This window comes from Melanotaenia boesemani, chromosome 15 (assembly GCF_017639745.1).
Source record: "Melanotaenia boesemani isolate fMelBoe1 chromosome 15, fMelBoe1.pri, whole genome shotgun sequence".
NCBI lineage: Eukaryota > Metazoa > Chordata > Actinopteri > Atheriniformes > Melanotaeniidae > Melanotaenia > Melanotaenia boesemani.
The window spans coordinates 6,523,962-6,550,340 of NC_055696.1; the positions used below are offsets into that span (position 1 = coordinate 6,523,962).

Here is a 26,379-nt window from a genome sequence, read left to right on the forward strand (position 1 = left end):
ACATTAGTGTTCAACATGCAATACGGTGCGTGAGCTAAAAAGTCTTGGGTCATGGGTTCATTTTAGAGTTTATGAGATGGAAACCTGCCAAATTATGATTTCATCAGTGAAGGAAATGACTGTACTGTGGTTGTGATAGCTGACCACTGATCAACATGCTCAACATGGCAGGTTAGCAACTTAAAAAACTTAAAAAATATATATATTTTACGCTAGTTTTTTTTTTTTCAATTTGTTACTGAACTTTCTCGTAGAGCTCAAGACTGAATAGAAATTGTCAAGGTTAAACATCAGTGTAATCCATATCAGCTCTGCAGATCAGTTTATATTAGGCATCATGTGGACTTAGACTGGATACAGTATTTAAAGAAGTGACATTATAATGTACAGTTTTGACATATATAACCAGATGGTATTTGAAATTAAAGTAAACTCATTGTGAAAATAAAAATAAATTTTGGAACACCATGCAGCCTGCAGATCACTTCCAGAATCTGGAGGTAGCCTCTGATAAACCAGTGAGGAAGATGTCGCCCCACACCATCACACTGCTTCCCCCAGCAGAATCAGATGTCGTGTTAGCAGAGAAGATTGGGCCCACATCTCTGTTGCACATTTATTTATTTATTTTAAACAAATGTAGCAGTATTTAAAATGACTAATTAAAGACAATTTTCCGAAAGTATAAGATTTATTGCAAATAACACGAGCAATCTACAAAACATCAACATCCTTACGTTGATGTAAACGTGCGCTGCCCACCCGTCGCCCTGATGACGTCAGATTAACCGGGTCCTGCGCAGTTCAGCGCGGATTTTAAAAATAAGAATCTCCCGTAAACCTTATCCACCTACCTTTGGAGTCAAAGTTAAGTATTTGGGACCGCAACGTTAGATAAATTAGTATATTTATGCGTATTTAATTAATTACTTTATATATGTGTATAGTTTAGTGTTTGAGGAAAACAGTGACGCCATCAGACAGCACCGCGTTGTTTGTAACGTTAGCAAGCGCTAACTGAAACATCTCTTGTCTAGTAGCGTCTTTTAAAAAAAACAAGCTAATTAAGTATTTAATGATTGTACAAAGATTAACTGACATATATACTGCAGCAATTAGGTTTTATTAATTTTAGCCGTTTGTGAATAATTACTGTGAGTGATCAGAGCGCAATGATAGCTAACAAGCTAACGAGATAGTTTGATGACACCAACACAAGCTAATAGTCTCTCATTGAATTAGCTGTCAATAATGGAGGATAACTCGTCTTGTTCTTCGCTGGCAAGTGGTCGTTCTCAAGTGTCCTTCCTAATGAGAACATTGGAGCGACTGTCATCCACACAATGCCTGAAACTCAGAACTGACGAGACGGTTCCCGTCGCTGTCATCGCGATTCAGAGATACTTGTCCGAGCAGGCTGAGGGGCAGCAGCTTCAGGTCGACAGTTATAGCTACGACGTGACGATCACAGACGGAGTCTGGCGAGCAAAGTGCTTTCTTCACCCCGGTTTAAACTACCTGGTGCACAAAAACACCCTCAAGACTGGGAGTGACATAAGCGTCACACAGTGCTCTTTTGTTTACAATGAGAGGAGATTGGGACATGGTTACATTTGTATTGAAAAGCTTGGATGCAGGGATGAAAGGTCCGATGTTCTCCCCCGTATTAACAATGTCAATTCACTGCCCATATTGGTAAAGCATGGCATGGAGAGGAGTGTAGTGCTGCAAAGTGATGTTCCCCTTCAGATCAGCCGCAAACATTACCTCTCTCTTTGGAACAACGACGACCCTGAAGGAGACATGTGGATCTCGACGGCACCCCCGTCTGATACAGTACTGGATGGTGAGACCCTTCACTGTTCTTTCTCTGTCACATATTGTGATGTTATGTGACATGTTCATCACCCAGACTGCTTTTGGTACTTGTAATTAGAATAGTTGACATTGTTTTTAGGGTGGTAGAAGTTGGTATAGTCAGAGTTGTTTAGAAAACACTACAATTTTTTAAATTAAAGAAGCTGCACATGATGTGTGGCTGCAACTAACCCTAATGTTTCATATTAGGTTGTTGACTTGCAGTCAGCATATCTCACTGGAAGTAAAATAAATCTCAAGTAGAAAACAATTTGTCGAAGTTTATCAGAAATTAAGATGATGTCATCAAACTGTTTTTTTTATGTATCTTGAATCATTAAAAGAAAAAATTCAAATGATTTAAAGCAGACCAAGGCTGAAAATCTCTACATGTGCAAAGGTTCAAGTAGAGAGTGTTAAGTTTCTTTACCTGATAAGACTTTGCATGACTTAAGATCAACAGTTGACTTCAATCTTTCTGTAGATGGATTATTGGATGGAAAGGTTATGGTACCAAAAAGCCAAAGCACTAATGATCACACAATAGTCTCTTATATTCCCAGATTATCATTTAACTAATTTTAGCTTTAAGATGTGGGAACACCTACTTTTAAGATGTAATTTGAGATATTACGAACCTCAGAATTCTTGACAAAATCTTGTCTGACAATTTAATTTGGGTTATTTATTGACTTAATATTTTTCACAGGACAATTTTATGTCTGCCTTGATCTAATTATTATGTAAAACCAAGAGTTAGAATTAAATAGTACTTGTCCACCAAAAAAGCTCCAGAAATCATGATCTGAAACATCTTTATTTCAGTGTCCAAGGTTATTCTTCTTTGTAGCCTGGAGTCCTCCTTGAGAATCTCATGGAAACCTCTTCCTCTCCTGGTGAAGATAATACACAAATCCAGATTAAGGTATTATGGAAAGTTTGGACTCAAGATTGACTACCCCTACCAGGTGAGTTTAAACTTTGCATCACCAGCAAGATTTTAAGTGTGACACGTGCAACGTAGTTGATGTGACTTTATCTTGTTTTGCTCATTTTTCAGACCTACTTTGAAGTTGCTGACCAGAGTGGTACGATGTCACTAGTGCTTTGGAACGAACTTTGTCCCGAGTTTTACAAGAGATTGAATGTTGGCACAGTGTTGTACCTCCAAAATTACACCTTGAAGCAGAGTTATTCAAACCGATCACGTCCTCAAATGGACCATCACAGGATGAAGAACTTTAAATCTGTAGGTATGTGACTGCTTTTCTCAGTGTTGAATTTTAAAACGTATCGCTTCACTTTTGTGAGAAATTGAGAGAATTTTTATCAGACAAAGCCACTGCAAACACTGTACACTCAGTTTAGCATGGACACCACAAGCAATTTCTTTAAAAAAAAAAAAAAACACATACTTTAATTTGTTTTAGTCTTTATATGGTCTACCCATTTAACTTTAACGTCAAACACAGTGATAAAATACCTACATTTATAACATATTGTATTTGATCCCTGGTAATAAGAATAGTGAGAGAGGACTGCAGCTTTTTTTTTTTTTAAATGGTCTGTCCTTTTCATGTTTTTCTTCACTTATTAGGTACCAAACTTGGTATTAAAAAAAGAGGTGCAGAGTCAAAAGCCTTGGTTGAGTATGTCATTTGAAAAACAACAGGTCATTTAGTGAGGTCATTAAATGTAGTATTAGGGAAGGAGGACTCCAGGAGAGGCTGAAAATCCAAGTAATTCCAGCATAGGATGCACATATCTTGTTTAAAAGCAATTGTCATGATTTAATTTGACATGTACATAATCCAAGTTGAAATATTTTTCTTATTTTGTACAAGGAGTGAATATTTCATCATCATTATTAATCTTTTTTTTACATCTGCATTTGTCAACAGGCCAATATGACAAAGAGTATACTGAATAATATTGTATTTTTATTCCACAACAGAAGAAATAAGATGATCTCTACAATTAGGTGTGTGTGGTGGGGAAATATCGGTATCGGTTATCGGCCAAATGAGTTGTAAAATAACAGCATATAGAATATCAGCCAAAAATCCAATATCATACATCCCTAACATTTGTGTAACTTCATAATCCCTTTTGTTGATTTCTTATTTATGTTGTGAACTAAGCCTTCAGTTTACATTTTTTCATTCTGTCTGTAAACATGTTTCTCCCAGAAATCTGCCTGAATCCTCGTAACCCAGCTTCGATCATCACTGTGGTCTCACCAAAGGGAGTTCTGCCTCAGTGGGGACTGCCTGAGGTTTCCTATCAGTTCACCACCAGGTGATGAATTGCCATTGTTGGATTACAACTGTCTTGCTATGTATACTTGGGAGATGCATATTTTTTTAGTTTAAAACAACATAAATTCTATTAGATATTCTTCTGTTCTGCCTTTGCATGTTGTTTGTTTCGTATTATAATTAGAGTTTGAAAAAACATATTATTCATGATTATTACAGGTCAGAGTTGGAGAATCTAGCCAACAATTCTGCATGTGATGTTATTGGGTTGGTAACATTCGTTGGCCGTGTTGAAAGGGTCAAGAGCAAAGGAAATATGGGTAAGATATGTTCACATTTCATCTAACAGCTGAAATGTATTTTAGCAAACTCCCGAATTTTCCTTTTGGTTTACATTTAGTGGTTGACATTGTTCACCTTTTAGGTCCAGAAAAATACTGGACGTATCGCTGGGTCCACGCGGTGGATGGAACATCTGACCACCCTTTCATCTTGGAGCTTTTTTCTTCGTCTCAAACCGAAATCTTCAATCATATTTGTCCAAGTAAATCAGCTCCATCACCTCATATATAACAGGCCTGCCACCACGTTGATTGTTTTTCAATATACCATAATTTCTTCCATAGTGACTTATCTGGTATGCACTCAGATGAGAGTTTGTCAGGTGGAAGGTGCCTTGCCATATCTAACAAGTAGCTGTGAGACCGAGATGTTTATTACAGGTAAGTGTTGCTGTAACAGTAGTTACCTGATATGTGGATATGGTATTATTGCAGCAGGGGGAATTAAAGTTATTGATTATTTGTGTCTATGACAGGCTACCACAAAGGTCAGCCATATGTGAGTGACACAAGAGTGAAAAGCTTCATCCAGTGGACCAAGACTCTGAAGGACAACATTGTCCTGCAGAAGACTGCTGTTGGTGGACATTATTGTTACCCTCGTCCCCCACAGAAGTTTACTCAGTCCACTGCAGATACATCAGGTCAGGGAAGGAAACTGAATGGCACATAGATTTGGTGTACATCTTGATTTTTGGTATATGTGTATTACAGCTGCATATCATATTGTCAGTGTTGACTTGTACTTTAAAATGTTTCCCCGCTGCTTAAAGGTCAAGTTCCTCTGGTTGCTGCCGCTGACCTGAAGAGGGAGTTAGAGACCCTGCAATATAGAGAGCATAAAAAACTTGCAATTCAGGGTCAGATCACTGCAGTGCGGTACATGAAAAACCTGAAGACCTCACAGTCTGAAGGAACAGAAGAAAAAGAGGTAACAGACTTAAGTGTTTAGTTAAAAGGGTGTTTGAAATGTAAAATCTTTTATTTTATCTTTTTTGCAGTGTGAACAAGCTGCACCAGATCCCTCCACAGCAGAGCAGACGGTGGTGGGCACTTTAGCATCTTCCTCCTCAGAGTGTAGCTTAGCTAGCAGAGGGAAAAGAAGAATTCAAATGAGGTATAAATTGAATTTAGACTTACATCTTTCTTAGCTTCATATAGAATACTTAATTATACTTTATGGCTAAGTTACTCTATCAGTGAACTAATTTAATTAAATGTAAAACATGTTTTCCAGTAAAGCTGCTCAGTCCTCTCCAAATGGGGACCGCACTCCATCTAAAAGGTAGTTAAGATCCATTCCATGGGGTTTCAATAGTAAACCATATAAATGTTCTGATTTTGTTTTTCGCTCCTGCAGGAGGTTTATGCACAAAAATACAGAGAAAAGAAGGGAACAAAGGGAAGAGGAGGAGACTGATTCTACATTAGAGGAGGTTCAGTGTGAGGAAAGTGGGCATCTGCAAAGTTTAAGTCAAGGTTAGTTACTGCTGTAATCTCTTGCTATGTTGGGAAACGTTCATGTAGGGCTGCAGCCACAGTTGAGGTGATTTTCTCTTGAGTTGTATCACTGCACTGAAGTTAAAATATTCATGCCAGGGGGATGTACCTTCTCTAGTACATCTAGAGATGGCTCAAATGCAGAACCGAATTTCCCAATCTGGAATAAAAATTATTATTATTATTATTATTATTATTATTATTATTAACATTTTGTCGCCCAGCCCCACTGGAGCTTCATCATCTCTACAGCGTGTTTCCTGTTACACTGACACAATGAAATGTTTGTTTTCCAGCAGACTCTAATGCTTTATCCTGGGACAGCAGCAGCTGGTCAAAGCAAAAGCAAGAGGTCGCTGAACATTTAGATCAGGGTGGTCTTCACCAGGACAGCATCTCCCGCAGGTTTACGTTTGATGAGAAGAATGACCTCCTGCAGTGGGGTAACCTTCAGCCAACACGGTGGACATCAGAGCCGACAGCTGACACCATCCCATCTGCGATTTGTCTAGGATACTACCAACTAACAATACTAGGTAAAAGAGGAATCATCTGAGCTGTGTTGTGCAGATGTTGTCTGACTTGAAAGTGTTAATTGTTTCCATTATTTCAGCATCTGCCTTTGCTTTACTTTCTGACGTAATGTTTTCCTCTCGCACAGAATATGTAGGTCACAACTTTTTTGTTATGTGTGGGTGTCTCAACCAGACAGAAATGTCCTCTTCATTTAGTTCTGAATAACCAAACTAACTGACCTTTATGCTTATATTGTATTACATTTACGTCATCAATGAGTCATGCTATGGTTCTTCTGCTGTCAGCGGAAACGAAATCACGCTGTCAGAGGTCTGAGTCACCCTTTAAAAAAAAAAACAGGACTCATGTAACTGGACGTCCACCCTTCCATTTTTAACATGTCATCTAGTTCAACATATTGTAATTCTATTGTCTTTGGAATTACAGGAATCCTTTTTTTTCTTCTAAATGAACACTATAAACCTGTGAGGTAGCATGTTCTTACATTAAAGAGGAGTGAACAATAGTCATTTTTAATTTTTTCTTACAGGCATTAACAAGCAGATAGCTGTGGATGCTGCCTTTTTTCCCGTTGTGCACTCTGATGACCCCCGGGCTGTTGGGCTTCCTCAGGATCCACATGACAACACAATGCTGTCCAGCCTTTCGTCAGGTTTCCTCTGGCCTGTCAGTGGTGCAGCCAACCACACAAATTCAACTCTTCTTGAGCCCGGTAACCTCAGGAGAGACTCAACACACTCATCTTGAGTCTTGACACTTGCTTTTACAACATTTGGTTTTCTTCTTGCAGAGGGGATGCTGCTGACTGCCAGTGAGCTGGAGGACACGCATGTCGTGTGCATCCTGGACCTTTGCCATTTGGGTGGAGACAAAGTGGAAATCCTTATCAACAAGGTGTACAGAGTGACAGAGGTTTCACTCGACTAGAAGCTACACAGAAGCAAGAAAGGCTCCTGTAATTACAAGCATTAATTGTGTAATTAATTTAGAATAAACTGCAAAAAATATTATTTGTTAGATAAGTACAGTATGTCATGATTTATACTTTTCATTATTAAAATACTAAAATCTATAAAATTGCATCTTTTATTACAAATACAATTCAACTGTTTTATGACTATTAAATACCAGCTTACCTCTCCGATATTGACCCGTTTCTGCATTAAGAACCCAAAAATGGAAAACATTAAGTAAAAATCTTGCTCAGGAATAGCAGTATATATGTTTAAACATATTTATTTTTCAAATATTTCACAATATTCAGGCTGATTTATAAATAAATCAATATATCATAATATCAAGATATTTAGAATGTAAACTTAATTTGTTAATTTCTTTTATAACAATGTTAATATTTTTAAAGCTTAATTTTTAAATGGTAAATACAGAGAAAACAAGCCACACAAGTGACTGTGCAACATCAACTTCAACGTAAAAAAAAAGAAAAAAAGCATCACCTCCTCTAATAAGACACTTTATAATCTGTTACAAAATTACTTTAATTTTAAAATTATGTAACATACATATTTAATCTATGACATAAAATAAACAACTATGTAGCCTATAGTATTTTACCTTTTTTATTTTACATTCTATTATACAATATATTCAATGTTTGTTTCTGCAGTGAAAATGGCTGTATGCCAGGTTTCGTTTTGTTCATGTCCTGACAAATCTTACACAGAAAGCATTGATCCGACTGCTCACTCACACGAGGCGTCAGTCAATATGTTACAAATCAGAAAAGTACAATTTAAATGTGATCAAGTTCACATAATTGCAAAGCAGTGACACTAAAAAAAAACCCCACAAAAAAACAAACAAAAAAAAACATGAACCGTGTTCTGAAGATTGAAGAGGGAATGGGGCGAAAAAAAAAAAAACTGGTGCAGCAACAGGAGAGCATTTTTATCTCAACTACAAAGATGGAGCGGACGGATTATTTACAACCTTTTGTGAAGCAATACCCAGCTAAATAACTAAAGATCACTTGATACCTAAAGCAAAATAATTTAGGTGGAGGACAGTGGAAATGAATTAGATTTTCCCTAAACCACCTTTGCAAGGCAAACAAAAACAGTTACTTGGTGTACACACACACACACACACACACACAGTCTTCTCTGAATGATGTGTTCACATGGAAAATGTCTTTGAAGAGGAATTTTAGTATCATTGCTAGAACGGTTGATATTCTGCAAGATCACGTTTTTTTAAATATATATCTTTGCCTATATTATTAAAACATTTCCATTGGAATAATGTTGACTAATGAAGACTGAAATCAGAATAACAGCTGTCTATGGCACCTCTTGAGTTGCTGGCGGAGCAGTTACATGTTTGAGCCTTGTGGAAGCATAGTGATGAATAAAAGGATTTCGACTTGCTAACGCCATGCCAAAATGCCTTAATGATGATGCACAATTGCACTTTTTCTTGTAACTTTCAGTTTTGGCTTAATTACACTTTATGAACTAAACAGTAGGAGATGGACGCCTTTCACTGCACCCTGCCTGATAAAATATGAACTTATATTCTCCATTTAATCTCTTAATCACGGTGGCTATATGACCCTTTACTCCAGAGTTTTCACTGTTAGGTTGTCATGATTAAACTTGTGTTTGGGAGCTACTAACTCACTGCACCACAGCTGCATGCAGACAAAGCCCTGGGTAACTGTTCTCTTCAGTGGATACATATTGTACCTTCTAAAAAAGATACTGCTGAAGGAATGTTCAGAACATATTTCATTAAAAAAATACTTCCATATAAATTACATGTTATAACTGCTTATAATACACCTCTATATACATCTGTTCTGAAACATTTAAAAACGTATAAATTAACATTCTTCGTTTATATCAACATTGCACATAGAAAAGTGTAAAACGGCACTAAACATACATGCTGAGTGTTGAGTCTTGTCGTGCAATATGAGCAGCACCTTTCTTGAAAGGGACTATTACATAACTTGATGTGTGCATGACAGGCTGCTTTCTAAGAAATGTAGCAACAATGAACTGATTTCCTGCTTGGCCATTTTAAGAAAGAAGTGTTAAACTTAGTTTATAAAGTCAAAACTGCGGTGCCGGAAGTTTTTTTTTTATTATTATTATGAAGAGAGATGCACAGATGTTCTTTAATTGGGTTTTCTTTCTGGACATTGTGTAACTACTAATCAAGATTCAACAATACACTCCAGTCCTCTCTTTGTAACTGCCCCACACTGTTCTGCAGTGAGAAAACACAACAAACAACACAATAGAGAAATTACTTAAGCTTATATTTGTGGTTTTCTGCTCACCATTAAACTCAAACTGATTAAGAGAGGAGTGCAGTTGCCAAAGCTGATAAGTAGTTGCAAAAATACAGCATGGGTACTTTCAACAAATTAAAAGAAAGTAGCGTCTAAGGAGGGATTGACTCCAAAGATTGTCACATAAAAAGGTCAAATCAACATAGCATGAAGTCTGTAACAGTTCCAAACACTGACAGGACCTGACTTTCAAGTGTGTGAGTAAATCATGCTTGATCCTTCACGTCAGAGCTAGTGTTTAGTTAATTGCTGCAGTTTATTAATACTTCAAGAAGTGGATGCTTCGATATTTTCAGGGTGAGCAAAATAATTGCAAGAAATTTGTAAATAAGATCACTTAGTTGTGGTTTGAGCGTATGTTTCATCTTTAAAAAATCAGTTTAAATGAGAAAATAAGACTGACCAAAGTAGAATTAAATGCTGTTTTGGAAGCAGGCAGACTCTCCCCTCAGATAAACTCTTACAGTTTTCAAATACTCTAATAACAAAGCTTCTGTCTCTGCAGGTGTTTTCTGGATAGTTCCAAAAGTGTAAATAAAAATGTAATTAGCCACATGTGGATCAGTGGCGATGCAGTGAATATATATATATATATTTTTTTTTTTTCTTTAAATCCATGATGGGTCATTGATCTTTGAGCATATAAAGGAACATTATAATCTCTAACTTTGGTGTATAAAACTACTTTCTTTATTGTTACTATATATATATATATATATATATATATATATATACATATATATATATATATATACACATAAAGACAACACAACTTTATCAGGGTTAAAGTACATGGATAAATAAACTTATGACATAATTAGATATAATTACTATAGACACTTTAGTAAGGTTGCAGTATGTATATATATATATATATATATATATATATATATATATATATGATTGTCTTCTAATTAAATCTGATGCTGAAAATAAGTAATTATGATTTTATGAAAATATACCTTTTATATTCCAAATGCACCTGAGCTGGATTTTTAAAGCCGTAATCAGACAAAACCATCAAACCGCACCATGAATGCGTCATGGTTAAAGGCACAGTTTCCTTTCCCTCTTCTGGTGGCTGTTTATCACATGAGGACAAATGTTGCACAGCTCATCAGGAGCACCTAATATTCCAACTTTCATAGTTCTGTTGTCATTTTTTGTGAGAAGTAGTGGGGTAGCTACAGCACCCCCTCTACAGACCTAGACTGAGGCTTTAAAAATCTAGATAGATCTTCCTAATCCTTAGAGCAATTCTTCCTCCAAGCTTTTAACTGTAGTGTCTTGCATGCAAAAGCTCCCCAAATCTGTTTTTTTGATATGGTCATCTCACCACTGCACTGTAAAGCCCCTCTGTTGTGACTTGCCACAAAGATACCTAAATCAGTGTTTTAGGAGAATAATGGGATGAACATCTGACACATACACAAATCCCTTCACGAGATTATCTTTTTTCATTGGAGAAATAAGTCATGCAAAGGTGAAGGATGATGTTGTACCGCTGGAGCAGGATGTCTGGGTTTAGATTTGTTAAGTAATCTCACTAATAAGTCATGGACAGAATAGAAAAGAGAGAAAAATAAATATTCTACTTTTGGGTAGAGGGTGGTAACAAAGTGCAAACAGACACTTAAAAAGAGAACTCCTTAAGATGAAAACTTCCAAGTGTCATCATGTAAAAACATCATCTTAAGAACTTTGATAATCCACTTGTTCCAGCTGTCTCGCTGAGAAGCGATGTGTCTTCGTGATGAAGGCCCAGCTCCTCAGACTCCTCAGATCCTGCACAGAATCGTTGGATCAGGGCCACCTCAACTTGTGGGTTCGCTCTGGTGACGTGCAGGCCGGCTTCCAGAGAAGAGGTGGCTTCACATCTAAAATCAGTTCACTGAAAGCAGTTTCTCGCTTTCAGGCATTTTCGCTGCAGAGCTTCCCGTAACGTTTGACTTGTGAAAGCTGCAGCGTGCTGCCACCAGCCGGGCTGCGTCACAGAGACGGATCTCAGTGCTCTGACAAAGTCTTCAGTGCTACCGAGTCAGCATATTCCGGAAGTCTGAAACACTGCCAGTCTGGCTTTGGGAATGTTGGTACTGCCTTTGCTGCTGTTGCGACTGTTGCTGCTGCGTTAGCGGCAGCTGCTGCTGTGCTTGAGACTGCTGCTGCTGCTGAATGTATCCCACTGTGTTTTGTTGTGGGACATTGGTGGTGTGTAAGAAAGCTGGAGCAGACCCACTGTGTACAAGTCCTTGACTCATCTGCAGACACAAAAGACAACATCATGTATTCAAACTGACAGAGATCTTTTAAGTTTTATCTGTGAAATCTAATTCTTGACTGAAATGCATCACTTACAGTATCTACACAAAGTTGTTGTGTGGTAACTAGATATTTAGATTCTGTGCAGTACCTCCCCCCCAAAAAGATAATGTATGAGTAAATAAAAAGCCAAAGAACAAACCATTTCCTGGACATTGTACCTGGAAAAACTGCTGGGGCTGCTGAAGCTGCAGGGAGTGCTGAGAGGCCTGAGGCTGACTGTGATAGGCTGACTGGGACTGGTGTGTGATGAAGGTGTTGTGTGGGATCATTATAGGGGATGTGAAGACCGGAGAAGGGACAAGGACTGCGTTACAGTTGACCTGCTGCATGGAGAAGGATGGGGCAATGATTGGCTGCTCCAAGCTGTATCTGTAAGAAGGAAATGATGAAGACCTCAGACACAGGGTAACACAAAGGAAGAAAAACACTGCATGGCCTCTGGCTGCTTACAGGGTTTGGGAGATGCCCATGTTGCACTGGGAAGGCTGCGAGGTGACGCTGCTAGTAGGAACCAACGTCTGCGTGGGTTGGTTGAGGAGCATTCTAAAGGAAGAAGCATCCGTCAGTGGAAGAACTTTATGTGTGCAGAATAACACAAAGTACATGTGTGTTTTTTCAGGGCTCTCACCGTAACTGTCCATCATGGCTGAACTGGTTGTCTGAGTGTCTTTGGTTTGCATCCTGCTGAGGCCTCGTGTTAGTCTGAGAGAACATCATAGGATTGCTGTAGAAAGGCATCGTCAGACTCGTGTTTGTCTGGACGGGCAAACTCACCGTCTGTGCCTGCCCACTTCGTGCAATCCTCTGCTGGACCTACCAGACAGCAAACAAAACACTAAGTCCCTCAGACCTACTTTAAACCCATAAAAAGCTAAGAAAACAAAAACAAAAAACAAACAGTCTAACAATCAACTTGGAGTGGAAGTAAAATCAAAACAAACAAGAATCATTGTGAAAATTAAAGGTTTTATAAGAAAAAAAACCTGCAAACAGAAAGTGACTAAGAGGCTGATCATTAGTACAGCTGCTATAAATAGACTTGTTTAAAGAAGAGTATGGACCTTAGTTACATTTAGCAGATTGTAACCAAGTGAAAACCTCCTCTCAGCTTTGTACCTGCATTGATGGTGAGCTGTTCTCTCTCAGGGTGGTGTGGGGGGATGAACTGTGTCCCCCGCACGCAGCTGGTTTAGGGTGCCCTGTAAGCTGCCTGATGACACCTGACTGGTTCTGCTGGGCTGGCCTTCCCGGGCCCTGCTGCTGCGGCTGCTGCTGGGCTTGATTAAAGTCATTGTGGATCGGCTGCTGTAACAACATCTAACATAGAGAAACAGAAAACATTAATTTGATAAAAACATGACAAAAAAAAAACAAAAAACATATACATAGATTTAATTCAATAAGATAAAATGACTTCTTTTTTTTAACTTTAGTTTAGTGACCAGCTCCCATAGCACCCTATGGTCTCATCTCTATGCTGGTTATCTGGGCCATGCAGGGCCTACTATTAACCTCTAGGTGGAGACATTACACCATTACTGGCAAGGATTTGGTATTTTAACATTTTACTTTTTAGCTAATATTTCTTTCTTTTTTTTTCTTTTTTTTTTTTTTCCAAAGCGCAACGCAACACTGTCTATTTTCTTTTGGATGAAAAAAAACCATTTCTGTTATAATTAGTTTCCGCTGAAAAAGATTAACAGAATAGTTTTATGGTTTTTTTTGGTACCTGCAGATTAGCAAGGTGAAGCTTCTCCTTAATGTCATGCAGCTCCCGCTGCTGCGTCTTAATGTCGGCCTGCAGAATGCGCGTCCTCTCCTCCAGCTGTTCCTTCAGCTGGTTCATCACACTGAGCTGTGGCTGCTGCAGCTGATACATGGAGGACTGTGGCTGTTGTGAGGCTTGTTGCTGTAAAGAGAGAAGTTGGAAACAAACAATAGAACATTTCTATTGTACCTGATCTCCTTTATTTAAAAGAACACACAAATGTGACTAATCAGCATAAGTGATGGTTTATGCTAAAAGCACACACACACACACACACACACACACACACATATATACATATGGATGACCGGTTTCTCTAAGAAATACACAATTTTGTTCAAAATCTACAGTGCAAACTAAACAATTAAGAAAAGAAAATTTCTTTTTATGCATCTTTCTCAGTGTTTGTTTTTAATTACTGCCTTTAGCCAGGCCAAGAGGCAATACAGAAAAAAAGCACACGAATGCCAGCAACAGTTAGGTATTGTAAACAAACAGAAGAATGAAGAAAACAAGCAGGAGAGGAAGTCTAAACACTAACCATTGTGGAGTGCTTGCTGCAGGTGGGAGAAAGGGGGAGGCTCATTTGGGGAACAAGGTCAAAGGAATTTTGTTTTTGTGCCAAATTCTACATGGAAAAATTAAAAAGTTTTACAATTTAGAACTGCTGACCATTTTGTCTTCATAGATAGAGAAACACACAGAAACATATGGTATAAACTGACCTTTGAACCACTGGGATGGAGTCTGGCAGGTGTCTTCTCCTGCCCAATGGAAGCAGACTGCCATGATGGTGTGCAGGCCTCTGTGTAGGAGTTCACTGCTGCGAAGGAGAAAGGTCACTTCTAAACATACACTGACTGATGGTATGCTTCAGTTAGATCATTACTGTTTTTCTCTGTTAACTGAGAGCTGAAATGTATGAATCTAAATATATTCTTATATGAGCAGCAGAGGTCAGATTTTCCATGTACTGTGTGAAGGTGATTTTTGGGGTGATTTTTTTAATGTGCATGATGGAGTTCAGAAACTTCACCTAACATACCACAAGGGAAATCCTGCTTTTGATGCCATTTTCTTTTATTTATTTTTTTCCAAAATGCAGATTGGACAGATGGGCGACCATCAAAGTAAGCTAATAACTTTCAATTTTGTAGTTTTCAGACACTGACTCATCACCTCATTAATTCTTAAAGAAGCCACAAAAGCTTTAATGCAACTACACTGCCTGCATTTAATTAAGCAAATTATCTCCAGTTGCTTGAGTCTGGTTCGGCAAAGTTATGTGCCCTAAAAAGTAGATGTTAGCTGACTACCTTTTTATGCTAAATGACCAGATTTTTCCATAAATACCCCCCACCCTTCCCTTAAGGCATGAGCATATTCCAAGGTAGCTGCCAGGATTAATTAGGCTCAAATAGTGAAAGAGGTACAGGGAGCATGAGACAACATTTTCACACATGAATTGGTTACCACAGAGTCCAGACATGAACTCCACTGAGAATATTTGGGATGTGATGAGAAGACTCTCATCATTAATACAAGCTCTTTGAGAAAAAATAGTGACTCTCTGGATGGAAATATAACATAGCCAGGCAGTGTATTTCCAATTAGAAAAATCCAATATATGTTTATGATTATAGCACATTGTTTACTTTTTATAAACTGTGACTGTAATAAATCTGCCACTGCTGATGTGCTGTCTTCATAAATATGCAGGTATTTGTTTAAGTGCACTGAATGGTGGGTGGTATAGCAGCTAGTTAGAAAGACGGACCTCAAACTAACAGGGCATGCTAAAGTTATCCTTGGAAAACTTTCATCATAGATGTGGAGTCACCCACATATAGGTGGGTGTTTTATCGACATCTGGTCTGCTTATTTGCAGGGGTTTTACTACTCACCAAGTTTTCTCAAATTATATAACAAATTTAATCAGAAATATGGGACATTAATCAGAATTTAAATTAAAACCCAATGGAAGAACAATATCACTAAAGTCAGACTATGAAAAAGGATTACACACAACCCCTTTTCTAAGCTAAATTTCAATAACAGGTCCTCCACCCATACATGAGCAGGACCTCTTTACATAATGACCTGCTGCTGAGTGACTTAGCACTTTAGGGAGCAGAGGATGACTCACAAGCAGAGTCCGAGAGCGCCGTGTGGGAGGACTTCCGGGAACTGTGGGAGGACACAGAACGTGCACTGCTGTTTCTGTCCCGTGGAGCATCCAGAGTGGAGCAGATGTCCAAGTACAACTCCTGAGCCTGGGACACAGAGTAAAATTCAGGATCAAGGATCCGATTTGAAACTGTTTATGTCGTACTATAAGTTGTGGGGCTCCTGACTCTTACCTTCACAGAGGATGGCGCTATCTCTGGTGGAGAAAGCTCTTCAAGTCCAAAAGTTCTCCTCCGTTCAGCTCGTACTTCAGCGTAACTGAACAACACACACAAAGAATGATGTTATGTTATGTGTATTTCTAATTCAAAAGTAGTGTTATTGTTTATACACTCATCCCTAATCATTTTTCCTGAGCAAAAAATATAAAGGGAAAGTAATCAGACCTACCTAACAACAGTATGAGTACAGACAATAAACTCAGGTTTGGAGTTCCATTGATGGTAAGTAATGTAGTAGTGAGTCTGCAGCCAAATCCACTGCTGTCCTTTGGTCAGGAATCGATAGTAGCAGGATTTACCTTTTCCAAACTGCATTACTGAGGAGAGAGCAAAGAAAGTTAAAATCTGTGCTATGTTCAGAAAACATAAGCACAATTTCAATATGTTAAAATGAAGGCAAAATTAGGTTTCCTACATTGCTTGTGACACTGAGCGATGAGCTCCAAGTCATCCACATGATAGTAGTCATACCCAGAGGTTCCAAGAACCTCAAACGGTAAATATCCTATGATGGGTGAAGCCCTAAAATAGAAAAAAAATTCAAGCAAACATGTAAAATGATTAACAGTTTCTATGTAAAAACCAACACTGATGATTATAATAACATTTTACCTGTGATCTAAAAACAGGAACTTCCATTCAAGGCTGTGTCTGGAAGTGAATTCATCACAGGGATCTTCCACGTTACACAAATCCTGAAACAAAACACAGTCAAGTCAGTCAAAACCCATCAAGATTTCACAGCTGGGTAAGAAATTAGATTAGATATGTATTATTTTTTAGCTGGTATTCAAAAAAATACAAACACACACATATATATAAATATATATAGATGATATACACTGCCTGGCCAAGAGAAAAAAAAAAAAAAAAAAGTTCACACAAATATTTTGTTGGACTGCTTTTAGCTTTGATGATGGCGGCATTCGCTGTGACACTAGCTTCTGCAATGTCACAAGATTTATTTCTACCCAGTGTTGTATTAATTTTTCATCAAGATCTTGTATTGATGATGGGAGAGTCTGAGGTGGCCAGTCCATGTGTGAAAATGGTGTCTCATGCTTCTTGAACTACTTTTTCACATTTTAAACACGATGAATCCTGGCATCTTGTCATCAGGGAAGAAAAATCCATTGATGAAATAACTTGGTCATTCAGTATATTCAGATAGTCAGGTGACCTCATTCTTTGAGCATATAATGTTCCTGAACCAAAATCTGATCCATCACTCTGGAACAGGGTAAATCTGGACTCATCAGACCACATGACCTTCTTCCATTGCTCCAGAGTCCAATCTTGTGCTCTCTAGCAAACTGAAGTCTTTTTCTCCAGTAAGTCTCACTGATTAGTGGTTTTCTTATGGCTACACAGCTGTTCTGTCCCAATCCCTTGAGTTCCCTTTGCATTGTGCTTGTTGAAATGCTCTTACTTTCACTATTAAACAAAGTTTTGAGTTCTACTGTTGTTTTCCTTTAATTTGATTTCACTAGACGTTTAAGTCAGGACTGCCCAAGTCCAGTCCTCGAGATCTACTATCCTCCACTTGAATCAAATGGCTGAATTCCCTCATCCACATGTCATTCAGGTCTGCAGAAGCCTGGTAACGAGCCAATCATCTGATTTGGGTGTGTTGAAGAAGGGTTACATCTAAAAGTTGCAGGATAGTAGCTCTCGAGGACTGGACCTGGGCACCCCTGGTTTAAATGATCCCCGATCATGATCATTCAAGATTTTTTTCTGACCACTTTTCTTTCTGGAAGACAATGGTTCCCACTATCCTCCCAGTTTTTAATAATACCCAAGAATAACCCAATTTTAGTAGTTTCTGCAATTTCCTCAGATGTTTCCTCTGCCTAACACATACCAGTGATTTGACCCTTCTTAAACAGACTAACATCTTTTCCATGACCACTGACGTGTCTTTCAACATGGTCGTTTTATAAATGAGAAGCTACTCATTGCATCAGTTGGGGTTTAAAATATTGTTGCTAGCTGAAAGATAATCGCCCATGCAGTAATTATGCAATTGGAGGCTCATACCAATTTGCTGAATTAAATCCAGGTCGCAGTTTTTTTATTTTATTTTGGCCAGGCAGTGTAGTTTTCACAAGAAGTTCTTATGGCAGGGTTGAGATACTGCTCATATCATGAAGCTTATTACTAAAAGCACAGTGTGCTGCTTTAGCATCAAATATTTAACAGTGCCTTATAGTTTTGTTCCTATTTAACCACTTTATGATCATATTTGTCACAGTCAGACAGCTTGAATGTTCTGGATATTTCCAAGAAACAAAGAACCTTCAACAGAGGTATATTGTGAACAGAAGCAGATGACAACTGAAATAAGTCTATGGGATAAAAATAGATAGAAAATAAAAGATGGGATTTGACAAGGATTTGTTTTGTGTCTGAGAGCCTGAAGAGAAAAAAGTTCTGTTATTTGGTCAAGAAGTCTTTACTCCAGTTATCCCATCTGGTATATCATGTTAGAATAAATAATGGAGAAGATTTGAAGCCTGTCCAATGGATCCGGTTCTCCTGAACTAATAGAAATTTAATGATAGATACTACTATATAAATAATTCATTTTATGTACTGTTCTAAACCCAAAAGTTAATCTGGACTTAGCCATCAGTGGGAATGAAATGGTGTATGAAATTGACTCTTTCTTGTTATATTTAGAAAGGATAAAGGTCAGTAATAAAATTCTGATTTGTGTTAATCTCAGGTTCTATGAGTGCTGGTTTCAACATATTTTGTGCATGACTGGGATCAGATGTGTCCTAAAGATGTAATCAGCTGGAACGCAGACAGTGCTCCATGCTGAACCTGTGAGCCACAAGAAATAGACACGATAACACAATGGAGTTGGTATGGACCAAAATATGTCATCCCCCTGACAACATTCCTCTTGGGCTATTGGTCCAGTCCATTGTTGTCATGCAGACTTTAACTGTTCTCAGCATAAAATGTTTTATTCTTTAGGAAGCAGAAGAAGTGTGCAAAACAAACCAAGAACCAGAGGCACAAGTTTAACAATTAAGCTGCTCTTACCTTTAGAAACTGTGGAGTGACTAATCGTACAGTGGCAATGAGGCAGACCTGCTCCTCCAACGATGACTGCAGATTTCTTGGTAACGTCAATTCAAGCCCGTTACAAGAAGATGTAGGCACTGCGCAACAAGGATCATGGGGTTTTTAATGTTGCTTAAATAACAAAAATAAAAAAGATTTTGCAGTATGTTTTAATAAAAAGGAAAACATTTTTTACCATTGTTATGAAATTTAAAATCTCCAACAAACTTGACATATTCATATACAGGTGGCTCCTTAGGGTCCATGTTACCTCTGGCTAGATGACAGCAAAATTCAATATGTGCCTCACCTTAAAAAAAAGAAAAATAGAAAAAAAAACATTTTGGGGTTACACCCTAGCATAACACATTACAAATGAATTTCTATTACATCAACAAATATTTTAAAGTATTTTTTTACATGGCTCACCATAACTCAACTATTGTCATCGGTAATGTTGGCTATTGAAGCATTAAAGTTTTTAGAAAAAGGCTGTGGCATCGTTTTATATTTTAACACAAAAAATACATCTTTATGATTAGATTTATGGTGCACTCTGATTTATATCAAGTACATTTTAAACTACAGTTGCTTTCTAATATTAACTGTTTGAAAGAGGCTCTTTTACTAAAGCAGCACAGTCACCTCAGCACCTGAATTTCCTGAAAAATCTGCTGTGCTGTGAACATGTTGCTAGCAGTCAGAACGATCTATTCAACAGAAAAGCTCAAGGTTTTGGAATAAACAGCTTAGATGGTTTTGAAAATGTCCCTGTTTTCAGGTGGAGATAAAGCATATACTTAAAATTCCCACTGTTTTAGTTGATGAAGCACAGCTCAGCTGTCAAAAAGCAAAGATTCCTGTTTGCATAAATGGACATTCAAAAGAGACGATGACCACTCGATATATGGCTTTGTGATCATTTGCTATTTAGGCCTCCTGCGTTTGCCAAAGACACTGATGAGTCACCCTCACCCTTACCCAGAAAAGCCCAACAGAAACGCAGGATTAAGGTCAAAGTCTTGAGCCTCTCATACTACATTGCTTTGGATTACTGTGTTAACATAACAGTGATTTGAAGTCTTAACTATGATACTAAGCTAGCTCCTATTATTAGCTAAAAGTCTAATCATAGTTGCACACTAATCATCAATCCAATAAACTTCGGACTTCAAAGCAGTAATTTGCTCTCTATATAAAGCGTTTAGTCAGAACATTCTTTGGAGATGGTGTGAAACAAATGTGTGGACATCAAGAGTCAAGTGGTCTTTATTCTACTCCACACACAGCCAGAAAATAAAAGAAAAAGAATGTCACAGATAGCAATATAGAGATTTATATATGTGGTATTTCTCCCCAACGTAGCTTTTGATCTACAGGTTTTAACCATGCCACTTCAACATGATGACCCAGACATGGTGCGTGCAGGGAAGCCGCTCAGCAGGGATACTCACTGTCAAGGAAGTCAGTGGCAACGGGGTCAGTCATCAGCATGTGGGATGATAGCAGCTTATACACTTCTCCATGTTCCCGCTCTGGGAGGAAATTCAAGATATTTTGGTCCACCATATCTGACTGATGCAACAAGAGGGATGAACGGTGGTCAGTCTTTGTAACACAATCATTACATGGTGGTCAGCATTTCAGTTTCTCAGTGATTGTTAACGTGATGTTTAGCATCTTTCATATTTATTTTATAATACATATGTGTGAGAGAGACATAGAAAGAGATAGTATGATTGCGTGTGTGTGTTTCCTAAATTATCCTGTAATAAACTTGAGTGTCTGATGGCTTGTGTTCAAAGAGTGTTTTTGACATGAAAAGCACTGTGTGTGACTTGTTGCATGAAAAGTTCTTTATAAATAAAATTTATTATGTTACTGGTGATGAATAAATGAAGATGGCACAGAGGTGAAAAAGTCTCAGGCTCACTTGAAAAACAACAACAACAAAAAAAAAAAAACACTTCAGGATGAATATCCCTTTGGAATGATGAAGTTTGATCAAATCATACTACAATATGTGAATATTATCTCGGCAAAGGCAAACTGATAAAGTGAAGCAGAGCAACATAAAGATTTTAGTATAATACAATATATATAATACAATCTAATTTAGTACTAACAATTCATGTGAGGTGTCCATATTGGCCATTTTGGCACAGTTGGGTATAATCTGTTCTCAAAGTCCCACAACTGGAGGACCAGTTAAGATGAAGAAAGTTAAAAATTACTATAAAAGTTCTTTAATGAAGAGACTTAAAAAGGTGACAGACAATACACTTTGTGGCCATGGCAGCTCTGAACCACAATACACTGAAACTAATGAAGCTTTTTTATTCTGCAGAAGTTTTTATTATTCATCATCATGTTTGGAGTCAACACCTGACTTATCAACTTATTGACTTATAGCTACGGCAATATAAATGAAAGAATATCCTGGATCACATAGGGTTAAATCAAATGGTCAGTAATTAATAATTTCACATAACAGCTGTGTTTCTGATCAAGAAGCATTCATACTGTGGCAACCTGGTGCAGATATACATAGTTACTTGAATGACTTATCAAACTGTCATACTTACCGGTAAATGGCCAATAAGTGAAGACACGCTGTCAGATACGTATATAATGTTGCCATCTGTAGTTAATGCAACCAGGAAACCATCCAGGGCCTGTAAGAAGTTCATACAATGAGGTTTCTCAAAGCAAAATTTCATACAAGTTACAGGAGCAGTGGAGCAAGAGCAAGAGCCCGTTAAATTTAGATTTTTTTTTTTAATTCCACAATAAAACATTGGAGTAGTAGGACGGTGCACTCTCTAGATGTCCTTCTAAGTTTACTCTGTTGCATTTTATCAGCTTGAAGAGTATCTTTTCTTCAACATTTTTTAATGAAAAATTAGTAAATATATGCACTTTAATAACAGTAAAACTAGAATTCAGATGCAAATATACAAGTTTTATGGCATCATATTACCTTATTATTTTAACTTTAAAGTTTATTTAATTTTTTTGTCAATATCTAAACTAAATATGCTGCTCTACAAGCACATCCAGCTGAGCTTTACCTCCAGCATTAACTGTGTGAACTCCTCATTACTAAGGAATGAGGGCTTCCAGTCCTGCCTCACATCACAAATTTCATTCTGCGCAGTGATGTCTGAAAAAGATGAGGAGTTGACAGAAAGTAAGAATTAAGTCTAACGGTAGTTTTAAATCAAACACAACAGTTCAAAGTAAGAATGTATGCTGTACTGTAAGTTTACTACCTTTCTGTTTCTGCAGGAAGTCAATAGTCCTCTGCAGAATGGTGGACTTATCCATCTTGCGTGGATGGCCTTGGCCCTGCAGCATTGTGCATAGCTCCTTGATGAGCACATTGAATTGGTCTCTTCTTTTCTTTTCCGATTTGTTACGGGATGCCCTACGGTGGCCAGCAGTTAAAAAAAGCATCACTTTTAGGGTGACTTAAAACCCAAAGAGAGCACCAGCTCTAGATCATTGATAATGTTCACATTGCAGACTGAGGAATAAACATTTAGAAGCACAGTCCTGTCAACCAGAGGTATGTGAGAAATTTATTGTCACTGGGAAATTCCTTCTATTGCCTTTGTGGTTATTTTCTCCATTAACATCTTTTGATTATCATTTTTTATGGCTGGCATCCCCCAATCTTATTACCAGCTTTAGGTATTTTTCCATAAAAAAAAAATAATAAAAAAAAAATAAAGAATTAATTCTTCCAAAGTAAATACCAGGATCAGTTCTAGAGTTCTGTCATGGAAAGAAAAAAATCCAAACAATGGTGCATTATATTAGAGTCAAAACAAATCAACAGTTTTAAGTGATGAATGCATTGTTATGTATAATATTATTAGTGGTAATTCTTGTCCTGCCCCACTGTAAGTTTAATTTTTGAGAAATCCTAACAAATCCTCTACAGGATTTAGTCATTTAGACATCTAAAGTCTGGGAGTTGATCCTCAGTTTGTTAGAAGCCCACACCTCTTCCAAAATGATTTAAAGAGGAGTCACCAGTGATTCCAGCACAAATCCATCTGCTCCAGCTGTGGAAATTTGCAGAACTAAAGGAAATTGTGTGCTGGCAGCTTAACACAAAACTCTTGTAGTTTTTTTGCACCTTTTCTTTTTCATTTTGATTTTATGACTCAGGTGTTTGCATTACAATATTCTAGTTATCCTGTGATAACACCCACTTCATTTGGCATTTTTCAAGTGTCACACCTGTCTGAAAGGTAATTAGCAATTTTTATCGTTTTAGTGTCAGCTTATTTTCTTTTCTAGGTAAGTAGCTTTATTACCCTCTTTCTAAGGTAATAAACCTCAGTTGTACCAGAAAGTTTTGTGCTTGAGGTTGGACAGTGTGCATAAATTAGTGCTTAGATCTGGATAAATAGTTGACTAATAATTTCCCACACTAGGTTTGCACTATTTATATGAACAGTTCAAACTGGCAAACATAAAAAAAGAAGCATACACACATGCATGCAGGTTTAAGTACCTTTTTGCTCTATCCTTTTCATCTTCATCCATTAAATCTTCCACGCAGCTGTTGGTACTAAAAACAGAAGGACACAGTTAGAATTAAGCCTCCTTGATCTCACTTGGCTTGCAATGATTTAACGATAATAGCGTTATATATTTCACTTGTGATAGACTAGATGTCTCCTTTTCCATATTTTTTTCAATTTATCATTTCCACTTGTATGAAAGAACAGCTGTTGGTAACATAATAAAAAATTACTGCTTTGTTCTGATCAAACATGACAGTATGACAGTGAGACAGCATGCAAAGGAAACTGAAGAAGATAAATGCAATTTAGCCATCGACTTTTTCACCATTTTCCAAGGAGATGTGTCTTAATATGTTCTTTAGGAGAGGCTTCTTAGCATTAACCTACACCTTGGGAAGCTTGATATCTGGATTAAAAAGCTCATTCAGACACAGAAACTGCCTCTCTCTAGTCTCACTGCCATAATTCTTTTAGTGTAACCTTGTAACCCAGTTGAAGCTCCTGGTTGTCTTCAACTCTAAACAGGTCACTGTGGCATATGAATGACATACTTTATGTTAGTATTTTGGATTTTTACTGTCACAGACTAATAGAGTTCCACTTTTAATGCTGGGATTTTTCACATCTATATTTATGTCACTTGCCAGTAAGAAAAAAGATTATTTTTCTGGCAGCTGAATCATCTGTTTACAGATTACTGCTGGTAGCTGCTTACTATCTAACTATGAGTAGATTTTCATTTACCAAAAACATTTTACCACTAGCAGTAAAGATAATCACACTCATTAAGTATTGTGTTATATCTAAACAGCCTCACCCATACAAGACTTTAACCTGAGAACAGAAATCAGCAAATTGTTGTTTCTGCCTTTAGGTTATGTTCTGATAATGAAACTCCACAATGTAAGTTTATAAGCGGTCACATGACAATGAAAGTAAAATTAAGAAAGAAAGAAAACATTTAAATTATTCATGTATATTAATAATCATGTCCTTACCAGGTCTTAAAATTAGCCAAGTATAACCTCGGATCAACAACACATAATGTTTTACACTGTTTCATTCGTTATTTTAAAAGTGCAGAAGCAGAATGTGAGAAGTCCACCCAACGATTCAGTGCCTTGTAGAGCCACCTTTTAAGCAATAACCTGAAGTAACTGTTTTCTGTATGACATTATCCATCTCTCACATCGTTGTGGAGGAACTTTGACCCACTTTTCTTTATGCTGCTTCAGTTCATTGAGGTTTTTGACCATTTTTCTATGAACAGTTCTCAACAGGTCACAGTCTTTCAGTCAGGCTGTGGTCTGGACTTTGACTAGACCATTGCAACACTTAGATTCTTTTCTTTTTCAGCCATTCAGCTGCTGATTTGCTGCTGTGTTTCAGATCCTTTTCCTGTTGGCCCGAAACATTTGTTCCTAGAACGCTTTGGTCTACAGAAGAGTTCACCGTCAACTCAATGACTGCAAGGTGTCCAAGTCACGTAGCTACAAAACAAGCCCCAATCATCAACCTCTATGAGGTGTTAATATTTAGTAAATGTGACTTGGTGCTTTAATGTTGAAGATCTTCACTTTGGTTTCATCTGTCCAAAAGACATTGTTCCAAAAGATTTGTGTTTTGTTCAATCTTGAGACGTGCTGCCACATTCTTTTATAAACAGCAAAAACAACGACAAAAAAAGACGTTTTCACCCGACAACTGCTTCCATCAAAGGATACTTGCTCAGTCTTTCACTAATTAAACTATCATGAATTTTAACATTTACCATGCCAGCAGAGGCCAGTAGAGTCTGAGATGTAGCTGTTGTTGTTTTTTTTTTTTTTTGTTGCTATTTTTCTGATAATTACCCACTAACCTCAGGGTGAATCTGCTGGAACGTTCACTCCTGTAAGGACTGAAAACCATCTACGAATTATCATCCTCACTATAGAATGATTGATTCCAAATAGTTTAGAAATGGTTTTATAACACTTCCCAGACTGATGGACAGTAACATTTTCTTCTCTAATATCACTGCTGATGTCTTTCCTCCTTGGCATAATGTTAATAGACACCTGATTGCTCCAGACAGGCAAACCGCTAAAACTCCTTCTTTTACAGAGGTACTCACACTGATGCTCATCAATAAATCAAATACATTAGCAGCACCTACTTGCTACAGCCATTAATATGTATCTACAACACGGTTAGCTGTTCCTCAGAGGTTTTCAGAAGACACTATAACATCTAAATTGATCATTTGTATTTTGCTGAGCTCTTATGAATGATTGTGCGTTTATTGTTTTTACATTTCATCATCCCTTATTACTTTGTTGTCAGTTGTAAATTTTTATTGGCTGTTAAGCACTTTGGTCAGCTTGTGTTGTTTTTAAATGTGCTATATAGATAAACTTGACCTTTATCACGACTGGTCTGTGTAAACATTTTCTAGTTCTGGTGAACTGGTGAAGAGA

At 37.5% G+C, this 26,379-nt stretch overlaps 2 protein-coding genes across 8 annotated transcripts in view; one reads left to right on the top strand and one right to left on the bottom strand.

Moving 5' to 3' along the window:
* Positions 1-768: 768 nt before the first annotated feature.
* radx (RPA1 related single stranded DNA binding protein) lies at positions 769-7,572 on the top strand. Of its 3 annotated transcripts, none has more exons than XM_042009198.1 (15): positions 769-1,846; positions 2,683-2,825; positions 2,918-3,110; positions 4,047-4,155; positions 4,335-4,435; positions 4,540-4,659; positions 4,742-4,837; positions 4,933-5,121; positions 5,230-5,387; positions 5,458-5,573; positions 5,694-5,741; positions 5,817-5,935; positions 6,256-6,492; positions 7,023-7,205; positions 7,284-7,572. In XM_042009198.1, exons 1-15 carry the CDS (start codon positions 1,252-1,254, stop codon positions 7,418-7,420), a joined length of 2,544 nt encoding a protein of 847 aa, XP_041865132.1. In that variant the 5' UTR covers positions 769-1,251; the 3' UTR covers positions 7,421-7,572. The 3 variants fall into 3 exon arrangements, with proteins under 3 accessions (XP_041865132.1, XP_041865133.1, XP_041865134.1); XM_042009199.1 differs by having other exon boundaries at positions 4,933-5,100; positions 6,253-6,492; XM_042009200.1 differs by having other exon boundaries at positions 4,933-5,100; positions 7,284-7,571.
* A 3,144-nt stretch (positions 7,573-10,716) lies between these two features.
* Positions 10,717-26,379, bottom strand: part of npas2 (neuronal PAS domain protein 2) — a 45,885-nt gene continuing 30,222 nt past the window's right edge. For 2 of the 5 annotated variants that reach the window (XM_042008386.1, XM_042008385.1), the window contains exons 3-22: positions 23,908-23,964; positions 22,655-22,809; positions 22,454-22,545; positions 21,968-22,057; positions 20,837-20,957; positions 19,579-19,692; positions 19,362-19,480; positions 16,920-17,002; positions 16,723-16,829; positions 16,477-16,624; positions 16,260-16,344; positions 16,046-16,172; positions 14,625-14,722; positions 14,441-14,527; positions 13,861-14,040; positions 13,248-13,448; positions 12,760-12,944; positions 12,582-12,674; positions 12,290-12,500; positions 10,717-12,067 (exon numbers count right to left, since the gene is read on the bottom strand). In XM_042008386.1, the coding sequence (XP_041864320.1) occupies positions 11,840-12,067; positions 12,290-12,500; positions 12,582-12,674; positions 12,760-12,944; positions 13,248-13,448; positions 13,861-14,040; positions 14,441-14,527; positions 14,625-14,722; positions 16,046-16,172; positions 16,260-16,344; positions 16,477-16,624; positions 16,723-16,829; positions 16,920-17,002; positions 19,362-19,480; positions 19,579-19,692; positions 20,837-20,957; positions 21,968-22,057; positions 22,454-22,545; positions 22,655-22,809; positions 23,908-23,964 (2,581 nt within the window). In that variant the 3' untranslated portion in view covers positions 10,717-11,839. The remainder of the gene's footprint in view (positions 12,068-12,289; positions 12,501-12,581; positions 12,675-12,759; positions 12,945-13,247; positions 13,449-13,860; positions 14,041-14,440; positions 14,528-14,624; positions 14,723-16,045; positions 16,173-16,259; positions 16,345-16,476; positions 16,625-16,722; positions 16,830-16,919; positions 17,003-19,361; positions 19,481-19,578; positions 19,693-20,836; positions 20,958-21,967; positions 22,058-22,453; positions 22,546-22,654; positions 22,810-23,907; positions 23,965-26,379) is intronic. The other 3 variants (XM_042008388.1, XM_042008387.1, XM_042008389.1) reach the window with 3 other exon arrangements.